The 23,180-nt window shown below is 38.0% G+C and overlaps 1 protein-coding gene across 27 annotated transcripts in view; it reads left to right on the top strand.

The window, feature by feature from the left end:
• The window catches only part of ABCG2 (ATP binding cassette subfamily G member 2 (JR blood group)), a 137,774-nt gene that overhangs the window by 90,175 nt on the left and 24,419 nt on the right, over positions 1–23,180 (top strand). For 14 of the 27 annotated variants that reach the window (XM_086406382.1, XM_086406380.1, XM_086406376.1 and 11 more), the window contains 6 exons: positions 1,827–2,045; positions 10,183–10,242; positions 11,112–11,226; positions 12,039–12,191; positions 14,816–14,973; positions 22,528–22,679. In XM_086406382.1, the coding sequence (XP_086262508.1) occupies positions 1,837–2,045; positions 10,183–10,242; positions 11,112–11,226; positions 12,039–12,191; positions 14,816–14,973; positions 22,528–22,679 (847 nt within the window). In that variant the 5' untranslated portion in view covers positions 1,827–1,836. Of the gene's footprint in view, positions 1–1,826; positions 2,046–3,059; positions 3,117–10,182; positions 10,261–11,111; positions 11,227–12,038; positions 12,192–14,815; positions 14,974–22,527; positions 22,680–23,180 lie in introns of all 27 variants that reach the window. The other 13 variants (XM_086406394.1, XM_086406392.1, XM_086406391.1 and 10 more) reach the window with 4 other exon arrangements.

Below are 23,180 nucleotides of genomic sequence, written 5' to 3'. Positions count from 1 at the left end.
TTTGTCTCCCTGTTAATGAGCTGCTACTGCTGCTAAGTCATGTCAGTTGTGTCTGACTCTGCAACCCCATAGACAGCAGCCCACCAGGCTCCTCCATCCCTGGGATTCTCCAGGCAAGAACACTGGAGTGGGCTGCCATTTCCTTCTCCAATGCATGAAAGTGGAAAGTGAAAGTGAAGTCGCTCAGTCGTTTCTGACTCTTAGTGATCCCATGGACTGCAGCCTACCAGGCTCCTCCGTCCATGGGAGTTTCCAGGCAAGAGTACTGGAGTGGGTGGCCAGTGCCTTCTCCGCCTATTAATGAGATGCTACTTAAATATATTCATTCAGCTTTTGAGCAGCTTCTTTCTGCCTGGTTTTTCTGGGTTTTGCCCCATGTATGTGTAATTTGCCTCAAGAATGCTGGGCATGGAATGCTTCATCTTTTCTCTTTTCCAGAATTTTAGATACTTAAGTCCTGGCTGCTTTGGTTACACCCATCAGAAAACATTCTTCAAAGAGCTGCATCTTGTATTTTGTCTGCTTCTACAGTTGACCTTAGGAGGATGATTGGTTTGGACAAGCTACTCTACAGTAGCCAGAGAGAAAGTTCTTCATTGATTACTTTGATTTTTAAGAATTAAAACCAAGTTTATGGAAGTTTCATTTTTCAAAGCTATTGCACAAGCTGTTAAGTTCACCTTAAGATCCTACTCTAAATCCTTATAAAGGGGCCTTTTCTAACTTGTTAAATGAAATATTTTAAACTTCATTTATAAATTTAATACTCACTTGTTGTTTTAAATTCTTTAACTACTTAACTCTTGGTTTGATCTTCTCAATCATTTTTTATACATAATTCTAAACCTTCCTAGAATTTATATGTTGCCAATTAAGAAAATGAGTTTATCATTCCAAACAATTTTGGAGTTTGTCTTCTTAGTTGATTAAAGGAACATAGCAACCAGAGATGTAAAGTCAGGAGCTTTAAATTCAAAGAAATGTCTCTTGTCACTGACTGCTTGGCCACCCCCCTTTTTGTAATATCTATGTCATACACTCAAATAAGAATGGAGTGATGGTGATCATGTAGCCTGTCCCTGATCTTGAGTCATATTAATAATATATTTTTTAAGTCAGCTCTAACTCCCATTTATCTTTTGCTGTTTCATGAGTTTTGAGTAATTTTCATACTCTCCCTATTTACTTGTTAGATGTTTAATTGACATCTAATTGGAGTTTATATATTCAGAGTTGTGTCTGCCTCCCTAATGTAGGTTCCAAGCTTGTTATTGTTGTTGTGATATGGCCTATTCATTGGAAATGGAGCTGCTTATTGCATTGAAGTTTAAAATGGACTTGTTTTAAAATTTTAAAAATACATTTAATTGTATTAAATATAGCCAAACTATTTTTACTTAAACATGTTATCAATATAAAATGACCAATAAGGCATTTTACATTAAACTTTTTTTGATCTCTAAAATTTTTAACAAATTGAAATAATTGACATAATAACATTAGTTTCAGGTGTACAACATAATGACATAATATTTGTATATTTTGTGAAGTGATCACCAAAATAAACCTAGTTAATATCCATCACACACAAAAGTCACACATTTTTTTCTTCTTATGGTGAGGACTTTTAAGATCTCTCTTGGCCACTTTCAAATATACAATACAGTATTATTACCTATAGTTACTGTGCCACACATTATATCCCCAGGTCTTATTTATTTTATAACTGGAAGTTTGTACCAAAGCAGTTTTAAATGTATTGTTAACTACTGTTTACAGTCTCATTTACCTGGACTATCAACTTATTGTTGCTTTTCCCTCCACAGGAAGGCGGAAATGCTCAAAATGTCTTCCAATAGTTACGAGGTTTCTATCCCAATGTCAAAAAAGCTCAACGGCATTCCAGAGACAACCTCTAAGGACCTGCAGACATTAACTGAAGGAGCTGTGTTAAGTTTTCATAACATCTGCTATCGAGTAAAAGTGAAGACTGGCTTTCTACTTTGTCGGAAAACAATTGAGAAAGAAATACTAGCAAATATCAAGTATGTGCTTGAACTTTTATTTAAGTAGGTTCATTGACATGCAGATTTTGGCAGGTTTTGCTTATTGCACATAAAGGTGTGCGAGTCTATACAGATATATAGACACATGCTTTCATTTCATTTGACTAAACTAGCAGTGAAAGGGTTGGATCACATGTTAAGTATATATAAATATAAGACTATAAACTAAGTCTAAGATAGAAACTATACTTAGCTTAGGTTATGCAGTTGAAGTCCAAAGTGATAAGAGAATTTAGGATCCAAATTAATATTTAATTATAGTTTAGAATCCAAGTTAATACAAAACTTTGATTCTTCATTCTCTTCATCCAGCAACTAATGCATTAAATGGTGGCAAAGTGGGCAATAGAGTAGGAAGAAAATGAGCACTTAGTATCTACTGGGTCCCAAGATATCTTTTTCATATATCATAGCCTTTAGGGTTTTACTGTTTTTCTGAATTCTAGAAAATATGAGCTGGATTCTTCCTCTCTGTGGAGTGGAAAGTGCATCTGGGTTTGCTTAGATAGCACAGCCTATGTGTTTTGTTAATTTTTTGTTTAATAGGGGAATAATTATTCCTAGATAAAGCAAACAGCTTTTTCTGGCTTTCTAAGACTGGAGGAATGGTTTATTAAGAACCCTTTGGCCAGGTACGGCTACAAACCTGTATGGAATCAGATGCTTCTCATGTTTTCTTAGTGCGTTATATGCGACTGTGGTCTTTTCTATTACTGGCAGCTGACTGCTTCCAGAGGGCTAGAAAATGACAAATAGGGGAGAGAATTCAGGGATGTGGGTTGGGAAAAAACATGAGGGATCTAAAATTGATTAGGTTGCCAGAAGGCAATAAATTTTTCTCTATGCAATAACACAGATTATACCACCTTCTTATGTTGAGAAACTCTGTGTATCGGGAGAGGAATAATTGATGAAAAGCTTTTATCTTCTGTTCCATATCTAGACTAGCGTTGACTGACCTTTCTGTAAAGCTTACTTTTTCTTTTTTGGTAGAGCATAATAATCAAGAAAAAAGCTGGTCACTTCAGATTTTGTGCTGATAAGTGGAAGGTAACAAATGATTTGAATATGTACAGGTTGGTAAAATATACACTGCTCCAGGGTACATTTACCTTGCTTATGCTTTAAAGGTAGTAAATTAGTAACTTGATATACTAAAAGCATCATCTGCTCAAGCCTTCATAATGTTTTTATGGTTCAGTGGTGTGCATTTTAGCAACAGATGAGTTCATCCTTACATGCATTCCTAGGTTCATAAAAACTCAGTCAAATCTTGTAATCATTTCAAATTTTACAGTTAAAAGGATACAAGGTTGTTTTTGTTTTTTTCTTGCTTGCTCACACTACTGGTTTAGGCAGTAGTGTCTTTTATGTTCTCCCTATCTGCTGGCTTCAACTAAGTAGAGTTTCTGGGATGTGGAAAAGGGTGCTCTGATTTATCTCATATTTGATTCATGTTTGATAGCACCATCAGCATTCAAAATAGTAACTGTGTTCCAGAAAAGCTGATGAGGATCTTGATTTTTTGTTTTTCCTTTGGACATTTTATAATCTCACCTGTAGAATCAATATAGACTCTCATTTCCCTCTGGGGGAGAAGATGCTAAAATAAAATCTGACTATATGAATTCAAAAAGATGAGATTTTACTTCCTTGTAAAAATCTTCCTGCTTAGTTTTTCTCCATACCCAGCAGCTGAACTTTTTTCTCACCAAAGCTGAAGATTTCTAGAAAAAGTGATCCATTCCAATGGCTGTGTGGCTATCTTATGTTCAGGGAAATCCATTATACTATTTGGGAATTTTTTAAATTAATAATTTATTGTGAGATCATTTCAAGTTTAAACCTTGTGGAATATAGCCCTCTCACCCAGATTCCCAGCTGTAAATATTTCACTGCATTTGTTCATCACTTTGTTTCTTTATCTACCCATTGTCACTAATATTTTTCTAAACCACTTGAGAGCCAGTGGTCTGTATGATGCTCCAGTATTCCTAACTCCTCCAGTGTATATTTTCTAGAAATAGTGACCCTCTCTTAGATAAACACAGGTCATTGTCTATAATAAGCTCAGGGGAAGTGTAGCTTCATAATGAATGCAGTGATGGTTCTTATGGAGCCTTGGTAAACCATACTCTTCACATGGTTGACTGGCCACCAACCACATCATGTCTCTTCAGTCTCATCCAAGCTGGTTTATTCCTGTCCCGTCCCTTAATCTTGGTCATCTGATTATGTTAATGTCTCCCAGCCTTCTTTACCATATGTCACCATTTTCCCCTTTGTAATTGACAAATTTTACGAGAGAGATACTGTGACATTATTCCAAAATTCTATTTCTCATTAAACTTCAACCCACCAGCTCTAGCCCCCATTGATGGCCCCTGCCTGTATCAGCAGGAACAATCTGCTTTGGTAGTTAATTATTCTATATTTACCAAAATGTGACTTTCTGTTTTCATCCATCTCTTCTATATATATTAGTTTGCATTCTAGTAAAAGGAAGAACTTCATTCACCATCTCTTATATTTGTATTTGTATAAATATAGACCCATAGATTTGTATTTTATTCAATAGCATTCAATAGTAGTGCACTCGGAGAAGGCAATGGTACCCCACTCCAGTTCTCTTGCCTGGAAAATCCCATGGATGGAGGAGCCTGGAAGGCTGCAGTCCATGGGGTCACTGAGGGTCGGACACTACTGAGCGACTTCACTTTCACTTTCCACTTTCATGCATTGGAGAAGGAAATGGCAACCCACTCCAGTGTTCTTGCCTGGAGAATCCCAGGGACAGGGGAGCCTGGTGGGCTGCCGTCTTTGGGGTCACAGAGAGTCGGACACAACTGAAGCGACTTAGCAGCAGCAATAGTAGTGCACTATTGTCATTATTTGTCTTGATACTCTTATTGTTCCTAATTTGGTCAGTGAGAAACTTTCATGGTAGGCTCTGTATTTTTTTAACTCATTCTTTTGACATATTCTCATTCTTTGAATATTTTGTTGGATAGCAAGAGGTTTCAGACTCATTGTGTACTTAACCTGTGTCAGACCTGGAAGCAGCTGATGTTCCTTTTTGTGGAGAATGGAAATAATTATACACCAAGATCTGGGTGCTTGGAATGTTTATTGCTATTAGGGTTTAGACTTCTTATAGCTTTTAGACTTCTTAGTGGACAGACCCAGGGAACATATGTATGTTTCAGTATATGCACATGTGTACTTATACATATATCTAAAACTTTCTATATCTTTGTATGTAGATTAAAACCCATGACTTCTCATTATTACGTTCTCCAATTTTTATCTAATACTCCAATGTTCTTTCCACATATCCATGTTTGTGAAACATCATTTCAGAATGTGACAAGCCTGGTTCTCATTGTCTTTGAGTTACCTATTGGTTTACTCAATCAATATTCTTATTCTTCAGTATAAGGAGACTCCTGCACCTTCACCTGTTGCCCCTCTTCCTCCCACCTCCCTTTGCAGCCTATGTTCTTGGATACTGGCATTGCTGTACATCTTCCCTCTTTCATCACCTTCCTACTGAGAAGGGAAGTGGAAGTCTAATAGAAATGACTGATATATTTGAACATCAAATAACAAATAGGGAATATAACTAAGTTTTTTCCCAATCAGACAAAACCTATTTTTCATAAACTTTTCCTACTTCTTTTTAAAAAAATATTTATTTATTTGACTGTATTGGGTCTTAGTTGTGTCATGCAGGATCTTTCATTGTGATGTGCAGGCTTTCTAGTTGTGTGGGCTTAGTTGCTCTGCAGCATGTGGGATCTTGGTTCCTTGACCAGGGATTGAACCCACGTCCCTTGCATTGCGAAGCAGATTCTTAGCCTCTGGACTATCAGGGAAGTCCCTTTCCTATTTCTTGACATTAGTTTTTATTGAAAATATTTCTTTTGATTTTCCTATAAGTAATTGTCATTTATGGAAATGTGGAGACTCATTTATTCAACAAATGTCCAATATCTACTAGGTACTTGACATTGTGCAAGATGCTAGTGACAGATGTGTCCTCTGTCCTCAGAAACCTTTTATTCTGATGGGGGACTCAGACAACTAGCGTACCTCACTGTGTCATTCTACTGTAATAGAAGGGTTAGAAGACACTGTGGATATCACTAACCCTAAATCAGAGGTTTGGAGGTGTGGAGAGAGAAAAGGTGAAAATTGTATATGTGCACACTTATGTGTGAGTGTGTGTGTGTGTGTGTGGGTAGAGGATGGAGAAAGGTCATGTTCCAGGCAGTGGGAATGGCATTGACTACAACCCAAGACCAAAGGATTAACCCATTATCCACTAAAAAGTAATACATGTGATGTGAATCTTTTAGCTAGGTTTCATTTCATGTATCAGTATTTAGGTGGTCTACCCATTGTAAACCACTGTGCTACATGCTTTGGGGGTGGGGGATAGGACAAGGTGACATAATTCTTGTTGGCAAAGTTTTACGGTATAAAGAGGGGAACTTTCCTGCATATAAATGCTGTAAAGCAGTACCTAAGGGTGGGGAATTGGTTTTGAGGGATGACAGTAGGGCAGAGGGCAGGGTGGGGAAACAAGGGAAATATAGACCATAGACTACTTTATGGGCCATCCATCTGTGTTGCAACTACTCATCTCCGTTGTTGTAGCATGAAAGCAGCTATAGATAACATGTACATGAATGAATGTAGCTCTGTTCCAGTAACACTTAATTTATGGAAGCAGAAGACAAGTGACCAGCTGTACTAGAATGTAAATTCCACTCAGACTAGGACATTGATTCTCAACTTTGACCTGTGTCCTAGAAGAGTATCTTGTTATACACAGTAGACACTGGATAACTGTGTTGAATGAATGAAGGGAGAATTAGCCACTGCTCCACACTGGAACTGTTGCAGTTGTGATTGTCTGCTATTGTTGTCTCCAAGAACCTGTAAAATTCTCTCTTAGAATGTTTGTATTCAGTTCAGAATTAATTATTTCAGATTGCTTGATCTTAATTTGAGGAGATATTTTTAAAACCTGGAAAGATTTTCTGACAATTAAATCTTTTTCTTTTTTAATTTATTTATTTGGCTTCACTGATCTTAGTTGCAGCATGTGGGATCTAGTTCCCTGATCAGGAATTGAACTGCCCCTTGCATTGAGAACATAGGGTCTTAGCCACTGGGCCACCAGGGAAGTCCTAACAATGATGTCTTAATGAATAACAAGCTTATATCGGGTACATTAAGAGCTATTGATAAATGCATCTTGAAAGTTCACTCAACCATTAGTATGTCTTTTACATCTGTGGGGAAAGGTCACTGAAAAAATAAGAGATTTTTCTGTTTTACAGTTTGTTCCTGGTTTACCTAACTCATTTATTTGCCAGTGTTTCAGCTGATGAGCAAAGTGAAACATACTTGTCATCCTAGTACCAGCCATTTCACAGTTTTGACGTTGCAAGCTCAAAAGTCAATAAATGCTGAGGTCCTCTTGATTGGAAGCACTGAGGCACATTGTAAAGTTTATCGCTCACAACACTTGTGTAATCAAATAATTTGTTTCTGTGAAAATATGTGTGAATGGAATACCCTTTGGTTTTGGAACTTCCACTTGGAATAGATGCCATTTTCTCTGTGGAATAAATTTTGACTTGCCTACCAGTTTCAAAGAGAGATTGGCCTTAGTCATCAGAGTTGTGAAAGGGCTTCACAGGCCTCTTATTTCATCATGCCTTTATAACTGTGGAGGCCTTGCCCTTAATTCTTCTTTCTCCCATTCATCCTCTTTAACCATTCTACTGGCAACCTCTAGGATAAAAACCAAAATATTCATCCTCTTCTTGTGACTCAGAACCGTCAACACTACCTTAATTTTTTCCTCCCTCCTGCTTTCTGTCTGAATATTGACTACCCTCAAACATCTGCCTTGTCTGTTTGGAACATGCTGTGTGAACACCATCTCTGTATATCCTTAAAGGGTATCTACTATAGGAAGTGGCATCCACCATTTATTAAAATTGGAGGATAGTTGCTTTACGATGTTGTGGTGGTCTCTGCCATATATCAACACAAATCAGTATAGTTATATATATATATACACACACACACACACACAGATGCTGTGCTTAGTCACTCAGTTGTGTCTAACTCTTTGCGACCTCGTGGACTGTAGCTGCCATGCTACAGTGGGGCATGGGGATGGGGATTCTCCAGGCAAGAATACTGGAGTGGGTTGCCATGCCCTCCTCCAGGGGATCTTGCCAACTCAGGGATCAAACCCAGATCTCCCACATTGCAGGCAGATTCTTTATCATCTGAGCCACCAGGAAAGCCCAAGAATACTGGAGTGGGTAGCCTATATCTTCTCCAGGGGATCTTCCCAACCCAGGGATCGAATCCAGGTCTCCCGCATTGCAGGCAGATTCTTTACCATTTGAGCCACCAGAAAATATATATACATATATATATATATATATATGTATCTCGTCCCACCACTTCTAAACTAAGAAATAAGTATAAATTTCTTTTTTTTTTTTTTCATTAGTACCACTTTTGTTGAATTACTCTAAACAGAAACACTGTAGCAAGTATGCCATAATTAAAACATGTACAAAATTGATATGTTAGTATGGATCACAAGATGAAGGGGTGGATATTTGCAGAGGTATAATTATTATTCATGTATCCTTGTTTATATTAATGTTATTTGAGATCATTAAGGAACCAAAACGAATGTAATTCAACTCTCAAGTTACTATGCTGTGATTTGTTTCTACTGTATATATGAACTTCTGTTTCTGATGGTTGTTGCCTCAATTGTAAGAGAAGCCCTTCTATATTAGGTGGGAATCATTTATATTTATTCTCCAGTTTATAAGATTAAGAACATAGTAATGTTATATGCACACCAAACCTCTAAATGGAGGTATTTGTCACTGATGTCAAACATCTGTGTTGTCACCATGATGTAAGTGTTCAGGGAATAATTCAAAGTAAGACGGAAGTTTGCTCTAAGTTTTCAGTAATTATGTCTCTTGCTTTTTAAGCATAAAACAAGGGTTGTTCATTAAAATCTAAGGTATTTTTATAACATCAACATAGAGAAATCATGCATATTACCTGGCAGGCTTGAAGCAAGGACACCTTCTCTGCTACCTGATGTAAGTATAGAAAACTCTTTCTGGAAAAGTCATATTAATATAATAAATGTCCATCTATGTTTACTAAATTAGCCTCCATTTTGTAAATGATATAAATCACATTCACAGATCATTTCATCAGAGAAACAGGAAAGTTTTTAGAAGCTTGTAATCTGTCTTTTAATCAAGGATCAAACAACAGTTGTAAAAGGTTTTATTCCATCTGTGTAAAATTAATGTATATTAATTAATAAAAGTGAATGGTTTTTTAGTGTTAAAAAAAAAATAAATAAATTTCTACTTATACTTTACAAGAAAGAAAATGATATATCTTGAGGGTATATATTTTACTTTTCTAATTTGATTAAGAATTTTGTAAGGGTTTAGAACTGGTGATATTTTCTTTTTAACCCCCTTGAGGTGCTTTATTCCAGCCATTGAATTTCATTGCAGGTTTACTGCTTCTTTGTCTGACTAGATTTGAGCAATGAGGACACTACTACTGATGATTCTAGGAATCCACTGACATTAATTGTGTAGAACTTGACAAGGTAGTGAGTCACATGATGTGAAGATAATGATCGTCAAGCGTCACTTAGGACTTATTATGCACTTTATTTTACACTGTGAAAGGAGAGTAAGTGTAACAGAGACGCTTCACCAACATCTGTTACGTCAGGGAACTTTGAAAGTTCTTGTGTCCTTTTCTAAAAATATTTAAATGGTGTAAAGAATAAGTGAAAGGAGTTTAGAGGAGCCCAAGTCATTTTTATTCTAAGTCCTGACTAGTGATTAATATTCTTTGTTGTTTGCTAGATTTTTATTACTCAACAATTCAGTTTCTCTTTCCTTTAAGAGTTGATTTGTGCTTTTTTTCCTATCATTTTATCAACCTTCATTGAGTGTATTAAATACAAACCCTAAAGTATAGAACTGGCTTTAAACTGGGTCAGTAACTGGATATATTTCTGCATTTACAGTGGAGTCATGAAACCTGGCCTCAATGCCATTCTGGGACCCACAGGTGGAGGCAAATCTTCGTGAGTATAACAGTATAAGTAAGCTTTTTCTTTGTAGTTTTCATGTGTGGTTTTTAAAAAACTGAATTATAGTCAACATAAATATTATGTTAGTTTCATGTGTCAAATATAGAGATTTGACATTTGCATTCATCAAATGATCACCATCATAAGTCAGGCCGTCTGTCCCCGTATAAAGTTACTACAGTATTATTGACCCTATTCCTTATATTGTGTGTTACATCCCTGTGGCTTATTTATTTTATGACTGGAGGTTTGTACCTCTCAAATCTCCTTCACCTATTCCCCACCCCCAGTTTTAAGGTGCTTTTAAAGAACACTTTCGTATGAGCAGGTGTCTGTTTGTTGCACATTTTCTGCATGTCTGGTTTGGTATTGGTTGCTACGGATAAGGTGCAGTTGTGCTGGCTTGTGATTGTGTCCTGAGGAAGTCTTATTAGGTCAGCTTTACTAATAGGACACTAACAAGACTCGATAAGGTGATTGACATACAGCTGTCAGCTATGACTTGAGCTATGGAGTGGAAAAGGAAGGGGATAAAATTGAAAGTGGGGAGAGGAGCCAATGGCATAGTGAAGGCTTATATCTTAAGCAAAGGATCACATTGCCTGCCTGGAGACCCCCAAGGTCAGACAACCAAGGGGGCAGTTTGGGTGGTCTGTGCTGGATCAGGTAAGAGAGCTTTACTTTCATATTTTGGGGCTTTATTATAGCATATAATTTTTAAAAAGAAGGTAAGATTTACAATATATGTATATAATTTTAGTTAAACCATGTAATTTCTTGATCTGTTAATTTGGATTCAAATTAGCTAAGAGGTAAAGCCTGATTTGGGGGGGGAAAAAGCAATAACGTATGTCTTTTTATAGGTTGTTAGATATCTTAGCTGCAAGGAAGGATCCACATGGATTATCTGGAGATGTTTTGATCAATGGAGCACCTCGACCTGCCAATTTTAAATGTAACTCAGGTTATGTGGTACAAGTAAGTATTTGTGACTTTACCTATTAGATTTCTTCTGATTTTTCATATGGGCAAGTGCCTTGGCTGATAGTTGAGTGTGCTTCCAATTGACTATATGACATAATCATAGAAACAACTTTTCTTTATACCCGCTTTTCATAATATCCTGTAAGATTCAGAATCGTATTAAATGAAAAGAAAGTCTGGAATATGACCCTTGTAAGGGCAGTAGTATCAACACTTATTATCACATCATTTCTAAAATACATTACTATTTTACTTTTTTTGCCTTACCCTCACCTCTCTCCTTCCCCTAGCTCAGAACAGTGTTATATAATCCTTGTGTAAAGCATTCTATAAATGTCTGCCAGTAATAATCATAATGACCTGTGTTCTCTCTTGGTATACAGGTTAGAAATGAAAATTAATCCATCAGGCTATGTAGCTGTCTGAACATGGAATTATTGTAATTTGTTTAATTGCAAGTTCGTTATTGGGGCTTCCCAGGTGGCACAGTGGTAAACAATCCACCTGCCAATGCAGGAGATGCAAAAGATGTGGGTTCCATTCCTGGGTCAGGAAGATTCCCTGGAGAGGAGAATGGCAACCCACTCCAGTATTTTTGCCTGGCGTATCCCATGGACAGAGGACCCTGGCAGGCTACAGTCCATAGAATTGCAAAGAGTGGGACATGACTGAGCACACAACACACACAAGTTCATTATTAGCTAGAACTTGGGTATCTTATTTTTGTGGATAAGTTAGATATACTACAGAGTGATGGTATTAGAAAAGACCTGATATATCTTGTTAAAATGCCATTTTTCTTTAAGGATGATGTTGTGATGGGAACTCTGACAGTGAGAGAAAACTTACAGTTCTCAGCAGCCCTTCGGCTTCCAACAACTATGACAAGTTACGAAAAAAATGAACGGATTAACAAGGTTATTCAAGAGTTAGGTCTGGATAAAGTGGCAGATTCCAAGGTAATGTGGAAAAAACTGATAATATCATAGTCAGCAAATAGGACCTCACCTGTGTGGATAGTATGACTTACTCAGAGATTTTCTATAATATGTATGGTCAAGAGTGGCTGCTTTCTGAAGCCACGAGAAAAGTGACTGGTTACCTAACATGAAGATGGAAGTTAACAGGTTAAAAAAAACTGAAGGTGATTAACTCTTGGGCAGCAAGTGTGGCAATGTGTTCTAGTATGTGGAAGTGTTCTTTGCTGTGAGCAGGTGACCCTTTCTGTGACTGCAGCTCTTGATCCTATCCCACCTCCGGTTGGTTGGTTGTCGCGTCTCATTCAGTGTCTTCCCGCTAACTTTCCTTCTTCCTGTTTTCTTTTCCTCTTGTAGTTCTTCTTCTTCTGTTCTTCCATGAGGCTTTCTTCCATTGCTTTTGAGAATTATATTTCTGGAATTCATAAATGACGAAAATTCAAGGATTCAGTGTGTTTCACTTTGCTGTCAGTTGGCTTCCAAAATTATATTCAGTCAAACTAGGGATTTATTTGTAGTTTGTGTAGCTTCCAACTTGTTTTTCTGAAGTCTTTCTTTTGACATTTTTGTCTCCCATTCCTCCCTCCCTCACTTCCCCTCTCCCTTTCTTCTCCCAGTATCTACTTACAGACTGTTACACGCTGGTCTATTTTAGGCTTTAGATATAACAGCTGTAGGCAGGAGAGTAAAGTAACTCCTTTTGTGAGTTATGCAAGTTTGGAAAGGAGAATTGAGATAAATGAGTAACCTTTATGGTTGATGACTAGGTATAAAAAGATTTTCTGGAAAACATCTGTATCTTTTGGTGAAGATGAGTTTTTCAGCTTGTGATGGCTCTAGTTTAGTCCCCTTGTGGTAGAGGTAACAAAGAATGGGGATATTTTGCTGGCTGCTGTTTCAGATGGTACTTTCTGACATTATTTAATGTAAAGTATATTTTGCTGTATTTTTTTTGGAAAAATAACTCTGAGATGCCACCATATTCCACTAAATTCATTTTGAGAGTGATTGGATTTCCTTTGTATTAGCTCTGTCTATTTGATATTGTCTTTCCAATAAAGTATTTACCATTCTTTACCTTTAAGTAAAAGTTCTCTACCAATAGGCAGTCATTACCCATTCCTTGCATGGATTTCCAAGGAAAATAAGCTGAAACAGTTTGTTGACTTAGAATTTATTTATCTAATTAATTGAAATACTTCACTTAATGTTTTGAGTTTTTATGAAATTTTAAGCATGACAAATGTAGAGAGAATAGTCTGATTACTTAGTTGTTACTGAGTCCAAGTTTGTATAGCTCACCATGTGACAGACCAGTAAATTGAGAGATGAATTGTTGGGTCAAAGAAAAGTGACTTTATTTGAAAAGTCAGCAGACTGAGAAGATAGTGGATGAATGCCCTAAACAGCTATCTTACCCAAATTAGAATTAGACTTATTTTATAATAAGAGAGGAAGAGGGTGTGATTGGTTGTTGCAAACTTCTTAATGTCAGAATCTTTTGTTCTTGCAGCTGTTCATGTGGATCTGATCACAATGTTCCTATAAACCTCTAATAAGACAAATGTTATTCTCTGTTATGCAACTTTCTATCTCTGTATGAATGGAAAAGTCTAATCATTCTGACCTTTAAAGGTTAGATCCTGGAGAATGGGCTATCCTGTATGGACTATAAGCCACATTCATTCACATTTCCTCATTTTTCTCCAAAATGTCTGTTACAGGTCAGTTGTTAGAGGATCCAATCATGAGTAGCACTTGATTATTATCTTTTTGAAGACTCATAAGAATTGAAGTGATAATATGATTGAACCTGACTTCATATTGAATCTATTCCTTTAGATCTAACCTGTATACTCTGTTTCCTGAGCTTAGTCATGCTGGCTCCACATCTTTTACAGAAGGATATTGATGACTATTAATATAAGAATTATTTCCTACTTCCTTTCTCCCCCAAAACCTTCCTGGTCCCCCACCACACAGTAACACTGACTGGTTGAAAAGACCCGGCCAATTGCCCTGTAGAAAAGTCTACCTTCCCATGTAGAATAGCCCTATAGAATAGTCTACTCATCCAGTTGCCCTGTAGAATGAGTCAGGACTTCCTTAGTAAGTTAAGGTACAGGAGGGCTCAGTTTGATGTAAGAGGTGCTAATGTGGTATAATAGGAGGTGAACTTTCCTAGCTACCAAGCCACACTGATGACTTTATTGGGGATGGGGTGGGGGTATCAGAAGGCTATAAGAAGACTAACAATTATAGATGCTTTCAACTTCTCTGCTCCTATCTTCATCTCCCTTTTTGGTCTGTAATTTCAGACCAAATCTTTTAGTGTTCTAGCTTAACTGTCTTAAAACTAAATGTTTGGCTTGATAAGAAACATATAAAGCATAGGTTTCATATCTTACCAGTTCTGACCTGGACCTCAGTTTACTCTTCAAGTTAAAGAGAAGCCTGCCTCTTCTCCCATATCGTCATTTATTTGCTATTCTGAGAAAACAAGGATGATGTGATGAAGTAACTCTTTTAGGGGTGGAACATTTTAGGAGCTCAACAAATGATAGTGGCAGAGGATGTTATTGTTAATAATGACATTTGTGTTTTAGGTTGGAACTCAGTTTATCCGTGGTGTGTCTGGAGGAGAAAGAAAAAGGACTAGTATTGCAATGGAGCTTATTACTGATCCATCCATCTTGTTCCTGGATGAGCCCACAACTGGCTTAGATTCAAGCACAGCAAATGCTGTCCTTTTGCTCCTGAAGAGGTAAATGCCATGAGAATATTATTCTTTCAGTTATCTACTGCGTGGTCACCTGCTACATACCAGGTATTTTTCTTGGTGCAAGGGATTCATCAGTAAGCACAACAGACAGAAATGTCTTCCTTGGTTGCAGGGAAAGTCAGTTAACAAATGTAAGTGTTTCATGAAAAATGAGGTGGGCTGAGAGTGTAGCAAAATATGGCTATGGTGGAATAGAGATGCTGTGTTATATATAGAATGATCAGGGAAGACCTCAATGAGGTCTTGAGCTGGGAGCAAGTGAACAAGACCTGGATATATGAGAGTAGAGAGTTCTAGTGGAAGGGACAGCCAGTGGCCCTGAGGCAGAGTGTGCCTCCTGTGTTTGGAACCCAGTAAGCTGTGGAGGGGGGTGGGTGTTACTTATTGATTACTTTGCTCAGGGTGCCTTAGCGTAGTATAACAAACTGGATGGCTTAACGTAGAAATTTAGTTCTTCACATTTTTGGAGTCTAGATGTCCAAGATCAGGCATTCAGCAGAACTGTTTATTCTGAGGTCCCTCTCCCTCAGCTTGTAGATAGCTGTCTTCTCTCTGTGTTTTTACTTCATTTTCCCTCTGTGTATCCATGTCCTGATCTCCTCTTCTTATGAGGACACTGGTCCTGATTGAATGATGACACTCATATGACCTTATTTATCATAACTGCCTCTTTATAGTAAAGAGCCTCTCTCCAAATACAGTTATATTCTGGGGTGCTAGGGGTCAGGACCTCAACATGAATTTTGAGGACACACGATTCAGTTCATAACAGTTAGAAAAGGACATGAGATGGGATTGAGTGGTTGGCAGATTATATAGACTATAGATCACTCTAAGAACTATGGCTTTTAATGTCTAGGTGATGTGGCAAGCTTTCAGATAGTTGTAGAACTGAGGACCAGCAGTTATGTAGAGCAAAGCCTGTATAATTGGTCAGGGGTGAGTGGGAGGAATCCAGTCAGGAGGCTGTCTGTATTAGCACAGTTGAGGTATGATGCCAGCTTTGACTAGGATGGTAGTGGGGAGAGGGGGAGAAGTAGGTGGGTTCTATCTGTTTTCCAAATAGAGTCAACAGGATTAGCTTAGAACTGGATGTAGGGTGTGATTATTGAGAGAATAACTTCTGAGGTTTGGGGCCTGAAAAATGGAAGAATGGAGTAAAGAATGTCATTTACAGAGGGAGAAGGAAGGAGAGGGTGGGATGTATGAAGAGAGTAACATGGAAACATATACACTGCCATGTGTAAACTAGGCAGACAATGGGAATTTGCTCTATGATTCAGGGAACTCAAACTGGGGCTCGGTAACAACCTAGAGGGGTGTGATGGAGAGGGAGGTTTAAAGGGAGGGGACACAGGTATACCTATGACTGGGTCATGTTGATGTTTGGTAGACACCAACACAATATTGTAAAGCAATATTCAAGTAAAAATAAATTCATTAAAAAAAAAGAATGTCATTTACTTTTACAAAGAAGATGGGAGGAGAACCATGGTTATAGGATATACTTCAGAAGTTTTGGACATCTGTTTTAAAAAGCTTCACCCTTCCAGAACAGTTACAAGAGTAGTACCAAGTACTACCTTACCACCTTACACACTTCCCAGCCACAGAGTCCACAGCACTGATGATATTGTCACCATCCAGTCCATGAGCTCAAGTCAGACTTCCCCAGCTGCCCCAGAAGTGTCTCTTTTTTCCCTTTCTGGCTCAGGATTATCTCCAGAAACCCTTTTTTTTTGGGGGGGGGTCTTTTCTAATCCTGAACAGTTCTTTATTCTTTCCCTGCCTCTCACATCCTCACACATATTTGAGAGTACATTTCATAGCGCGACCCTCAAGGTGTATCCATCCAGTGTTTCCTCATGATCAGACTCATGCCATGAATTCTTGGCAGGGATGCTGCAGAAATGATGCTGTATTCTCAGTGATAACATCAGGCTGTGTGATTTTGACTTCTCCCATCATGGGTGATGTTCACCTTCATCAGCTGGTCATGTTGGTATCTGCTGGCTTTATATGCTATGAAATAACTATTTTCTCTTTGTAATTGATTAGTATTTTATTAGGGGAGATAATCAGATATTAGGCCAGTATCCTGTTCCTCATAAAATCTTCCATGCACCAGTTTTAGCTATATTCACAATTGCCTCTATCAGCTATGAGTATGAGGGTAACCAAGTGGTGATTTTCTTTTTACATCATTCATTCAGCATGTATTCATTGGTCTTTTACTGTAAAGAAACTTTCTTCCTTCTCTGTTCATATGTTTACTCATTTTCTCCTTTTATTAAATGGGTTATAATCTGTTATTCTTACTTATTTTCATGACAAAATTCACCCTGATTTGGCCAGTGGGAGCCCCCTCAGTCTGCCTTTTGTGTCATTTTTACATGTCCCTGTCATTCTTTAAGCATTTCTTTACCTTATGGTCAGCATTTCTTTACCTTATGGTCAGCATTTCTTTACCTTATGAGATGTTCCAGGCTCATCTTGTACTTTTTCTGTATCAGATGTTTCTTAATGGAGTCCTGGTTCCTCCCAGTTTAGCTATGATTTAAAAACCAAGATCTGATTACTTGGTGTGCTCACTGCTATGGGACTGTCATTGCTTCTAGACCTACTTAACAGACAGACCTAGGAAATGTGTATGTGTATGTATGTAGATATAACATAGAAATACATATGTATATTTTATTTGGAAATATATTTACTATAAATATGTTATATGTATGTGTGTAATAATTTGAATAGAACTTACATGTAGAAGCATATTTGTAACTATTGCGCTATTAGTGTGTACATATTTTTTTTAAGCGGATTTATATTATTTCCAATCCTGATCTAACACTTGAGTGCTCTTTTTAGCCTTCTGCCTTTCCATGTTTTTAAATGACTTTTCAGACAATGAGAAACTTGGCTCCCATTATCTCAGTATGTTTCCTTTCTTCCTCAGTAAACTAACTTAACTGTTCAATTTAATCAGTTTCCCGGTCACTCTGGTGGTTTCCTATGCTCACCACCTCTGGGACAATTACTGCTACTCCCCATTTTTAAAAAGCTGTTGGATACACCATCTTTATACGGCATGCCCTCCATATCATTACCTTTTTTTTGTTCTTGTACATGGGGAATTTCTCTAGTTGCAGCAAGTGGTGGCTGCTCTTTGTTGCGGTGCACAGGCTTCTCATTGAAGTGGCTTCTCATTGTGGAGTATGGGCTCTAGAGCACCAGTTCAGTAATTGTGGCAGATGGGCTTAGGTGCCTCTCGGCATGTGGGGTCTTTCTGGAGCAGGGATCGAGCTCAATGTCCCCTGCTTTGGCATGCTATTCTTAACCACTGAACTACCAGGGAAAACCCTACCTTGCTTCTTCTGATGTCCATGCCCTTGTAAGCAAGCCCCTATGCTAGAATAAGAAGAAACGGGAAGATGGAAATGTCTAAGATTTTAGACATTTTAAGTTTGAGGTATCAATTGATGTCAAGTAACAGGTCTGGGATTCAGGTTCAGTTAGAGAATACATCCATGATATTTTTATTATCTGTAATTAATTATATTAACAGTGTTCATTAGAGAATGATGACTTCAGTTCAGTCGCTCAGTCGCAACTCTTTGCGACCTCATGGACTGCAGCTCGCCAGGCCTCCCTGTCCATCACCAACAACCAGAGTTTACTCAAACTCATGCCCATTGAGTTGGTAATGCCATCCAACCATCTCATCCTCTGTCATCCACTTCTCCTCCCACCTTCAATCTTTCCCAGCATCAGGGTCTTTTCAAATGAGTCAGCTCTTCTCATGAGGTGGCCAAAGTATTGGAGTTTCAGCTTCAACATCAGTCCTTCCAATGAACATTCAGGACTGATTTCCTTTAGGATGGACTAGTTGGATCTCCTTGCAGTCCAAGGGACTCTCAAGAGTCTTCTCCAGCACCACAGTTCAAAAGCATCAATTCTTTGGCGCTCATCCTTCTTTGTAGTCCAACTGTCACATCCATACATGACTACTGGAAAAACCATAGCCTTGACTGGACAGATCTTTGTTGGCAAAGTAATGTCTCTGCTTTTTAATGTGCTGTCTAGGTTGGTTATAACTTTTCTTCTGAGGAGTAGGCGTCTTTTAATTTCATGGCTGCAGTCATCATCTGCAGTGATTTTTGGAGCCCCAAAAAATAAAGTCAGCCACTGTTTCCACTGTTTCCCCATCTATTTGCCATGAGGTGATGGGACTGGATCCCATTGTTTTCTGAATGTTGAGTTTTAAGCCAACATTTTCACTCTCCTCTTTCACTTTCATCAAGAGGCTCTTTAGTTCTTCACTTTCTGCCATAGGGGTGGTGTCATCTGCATATCTGAGATTATTGCTATTTCTCCTGGCAATCTTGATTCCAGCTTGTGCTTCTTCCAGCCCAGCGTTTCTCATGATGTATTCTGCATATAAGTTAAATAAGCACAGTGACAGTATACAGCCTTGATTTATTCCTTTTCTTGTTTGGAACCAGTCTGTTGTTCCATGTCCAGTTCTAACTGTTGCTTCCTGACCTGCATATAGGTTTCTCAAAAGGCAGGTCAGGTGGTCTGGTACTCCCATCTCGTTCAGAAGTTTCCACAGTTTTTTGTGATCCACACAGTCAAAGGCTTTGACATAGTCAATAAAGCAGAAATAGATGTTTTTCTGGAACTCTCTTGCTTTTTCTGTGATCCAGCGGATGTTGGCAATTTGATCTCTGGTTCCTCTGCCTTTTCTAAAACCAGCTTGAACATCTGGAAGTTCACAGTTCAAATATTGTTGAAGCCTGGCTTGGAGAATTTTGAGCATTACTTTACTAGCGTGTGAGATGAGTGCAATTGTGCGGTAGTTTGAGCATTCTTTGCCATTGCCTTTCTTTGGGATTGGAATGAAAACTGACCTTTTCCAGTTCCATGGCCACTGCTGAGTTTTCCAAATTTGCTGGCATATTGAGTGCAGCACTTTCACAGCATCATCTTTCAGGATTTGGAATAGCTCAACTGGAATTCCATCACGTCCACCAGTTTTATTTGTAGTGATGCTTTCTAAGGCCAACTTGACTTCACATTCCAGGATGTCTGGCTCTAGGTGAGTGATCACACCATCATGATTATCTGGGTCGTGAAGATCTTTTTTGTACAGTTCTTCTGTGTGTTCTTGCCACCTATTCTGAATATCTTCTGCTTCTGTTAGGTCTGTACCGTTTCTGTCCTTTATTAAGCCCATCTTTGCATGAAATATCCCTTGGTATCTCTAATTTTGTTGAAGAGATCTCTAGTCTTTCCCATTCTATTGTTTCCTCTATTTCTTTGCACTGATCACTGAGGAAGGCTTTCTTATCTCTCCTTGCTATTCTTTGGAACTCTGCATTCAAATGGGTATATCTTTCCTTTTCTCCTTTGCTTTTGCTTCTCTTCTTTTCACAGCTATTTGTAAGGCCTCCTCAGACAGCCATTTTGCTTTTTTTTTTTTTTGCAATGATGACTTAACATAGAATATCATACTGTGTTATGCTTCATTATGTTTTGGACTAGTTAGCTCACACACATCTTTCCTCACATTGGAGAGCTTTAACCTCATTTGTCTAGAGTTCCACTGTGTATACTAATCACTTGGGGTCTTATTAAAATGCAGATTCTTATTCTAGATCTCTGAATGGGAGGCCAAGGTTCTCCATTTCTAATAGGGGATACTAATACTGATACCTCAGACCACACATGGAGAACAGAGTTCTCACACCAGTCCACCTCCCTGCTTCCAATCCTTTACTGGCTCCTTAACTGTCTACTGCCTAATGAGCCAACTCTGAGTGACAGGATTCATCATGGGCCTGGTTTTCGTTGCTGTCTTTTCTGCAGTCTCCAGTCCCTGCCTCTGCACATACACCTCAGCTCTGCAATGACACTGAAGTACTTGCAGTTTTTGAAGTAGATCGTGTTATGGCACATTTTGTTTGCTGTCTTCCTCCACCTTCTCTCCCTGTCAGTCCCTTTGATACACTACTTACATCAGCTTCAGATGGGTTATAGTCTCCTATTAGGCTTACAAGGCACCTTCAGCTACTTTTATTCCTCCTTGTATCAAAACGATTGGTCTTTTTGAGGTAGAACAAACTTGTATCCATGGCTAGCATATAGTACTCAGAAAATGTTTAAATTGATGTGATTCTTCTCATACTGCTAGTAATAATAGTAGTTTATTGTTTTCAGTAATAGTTTTTAAGTGGTGATTTTGGCTTTTCTTTCTTCTATCCATAAGTAGTAGCTCCTGTATGAAGATAGGAGTTACTATCTTTTGTCCATGGTATTAGATCAGGGATCAAATCCCAGCCTGCCCCTTCTAACTGTGATGTTTTGAGCCATTGCTTAGTTCTCTGAGTCTTATCTGTTATATAAAGGTAAAATTATTGGTACTGTTTTGTAACAATATTGTGAGAATTTAGATGAGGTCATCTATAAAAACAAAGCATGGAAGCAACCTAGATGTCCATCAGCAGATGAATGGATAAGAAAGCTGTGGTACATATACACAATGGAGTATTACTCAGCCATTAAAAAGAATGCATTTGAATCAGTTCTAATGAGGTGGATGAAACTGGAGCCTATTATACAGAGTTAAGTAAGCCAGAAAGAAAAACACCAATACAGTATACTAACGCATATATATAGAATTTAGAAAGATGGTAATGACAACCCTGTATGCGAGACAGCAAAAGAGACACAGATGTATAGAACAGTCTTTTGAACTCTGTGGGAGAGGCATGGGGGGATGATTTGGGAGAATGGCATTAAAACATGTATAATATCATGTAAGAAACGAATTGCCAGTCCAGGTTCGATGCAGGATATAGGAAGCTTGGGGCTGGTGCACTGGGATGACCCAGAGGGATGGTATGGAGAGGGAGGTGGGAGGGGGGTTCAGGATGGGGAACACATGTACACCCGTGGCGGATGCATGTTGATGTGTGGCAAAACCAAAACAATATTGTAAATTAAAAATCAAGATTTATAAAGTTATTGTAAGGAAAAAAAAAAAAGATATAGTCAGTACTCAGTAATGTTAATTGTATTATTAAGGCAGAGAATTGAAAACTAGTTCTGAAAGAGCCAGAAGACTTAAATAAATGATCAATAAGGATGGGGCATATGACCATTGTTTTAAGATTTAGTTCATAATAAGTTTTCAAACTTGAGTGTACTTACAAATTACCTGGCTGCTTGTTAAAATATGCTTCCCTGGACCCAGCAGGTCTGAGTAGACTGTCCAGGAATATACATTTTTAATTAATATTCTGATTGATTCTAGATTGCCCATGGAAAACACTTTAGAAACCCCAGTTTCATGAAAACATTGAGTTTAGGTTCCTTAATTATCAGATAGATTATATGAGATGAGAAGTTGGTAAGAGAAAATCAAGTTGAATGAGGAATAAATGATCTAAAGGCAGGAGTAATAAAGTATGTTACCAAGAAATGTAAGTTTCAGATGTTTAATGACTCATTGTTATCTTCTCACTATTAATTTAGGATGTCTAAACAAGGACGGACAATCATCTTCTCCATTCATCAGCCTCGTTATTCCATCTTCAAGTTGTTTGATAGCCTCACCTTGTTGGCCTCAGGAAGACTAATGTTCCATGGGCCTGCTCAGGAGGCCTTGGGTTACTTTGGAGCCATTGGTATGGTTGCCTTTTTTGTGCTGTAAGATCCTTCATTAATAGTATCCTAAAGGAGAACAAAGGAGTCACTTGGAGCACTGTTTGATCTTTGAGTAGATATACATATATCACAGTTTCCACTGCTCCGAAACATCTTCGGTTAGTTTGGTGTTAGAATTTTTTTTTTACTTTGCAGTGCCAGTTTGTTATTGATGTCTCTTTTTTGTCCTGTTTGAGTACATGCACGTGCACACATATGTTTTTGTGTGTGTGTGTGTATTTCTAATGGGGCTATATCTGTCCTCAGTTCTGGTGACCTTCCCCTAACAGTTCAATAAATATATTGACTTCATGGCCAGTTTTCTGTTAGATGGATATTTTTGGAAAGATCTAATGTCCCTAAGTTATTTGTCTTCTTAGCTAATACAGATTAAGGTTTATCATGTTCTTCCCTTACATGGGATATTGGTTTTCCTTGGTGAGGGTTAATGGAGATGCTATTATATTTAATTTTCTAGTGAT

Source organism: Bos grunniens, chromosome 6 (genome assembly GCF_055505025.1).
Source record: "Bos grunniens cultivar Pamir isolate PY7600 chromosome 6, Bosgru_T2T1.0, whole genome shotgun sequence".
Taxonomy (NCBI): Eukaryota; Metazoa; Chordata; class Mammalia; order Artiodactyla; family Bovidae; genus Bos; species Bos grunniens.
This window is presented reverse-complemented; position numbering and strand designations above follow the sequence as displayed.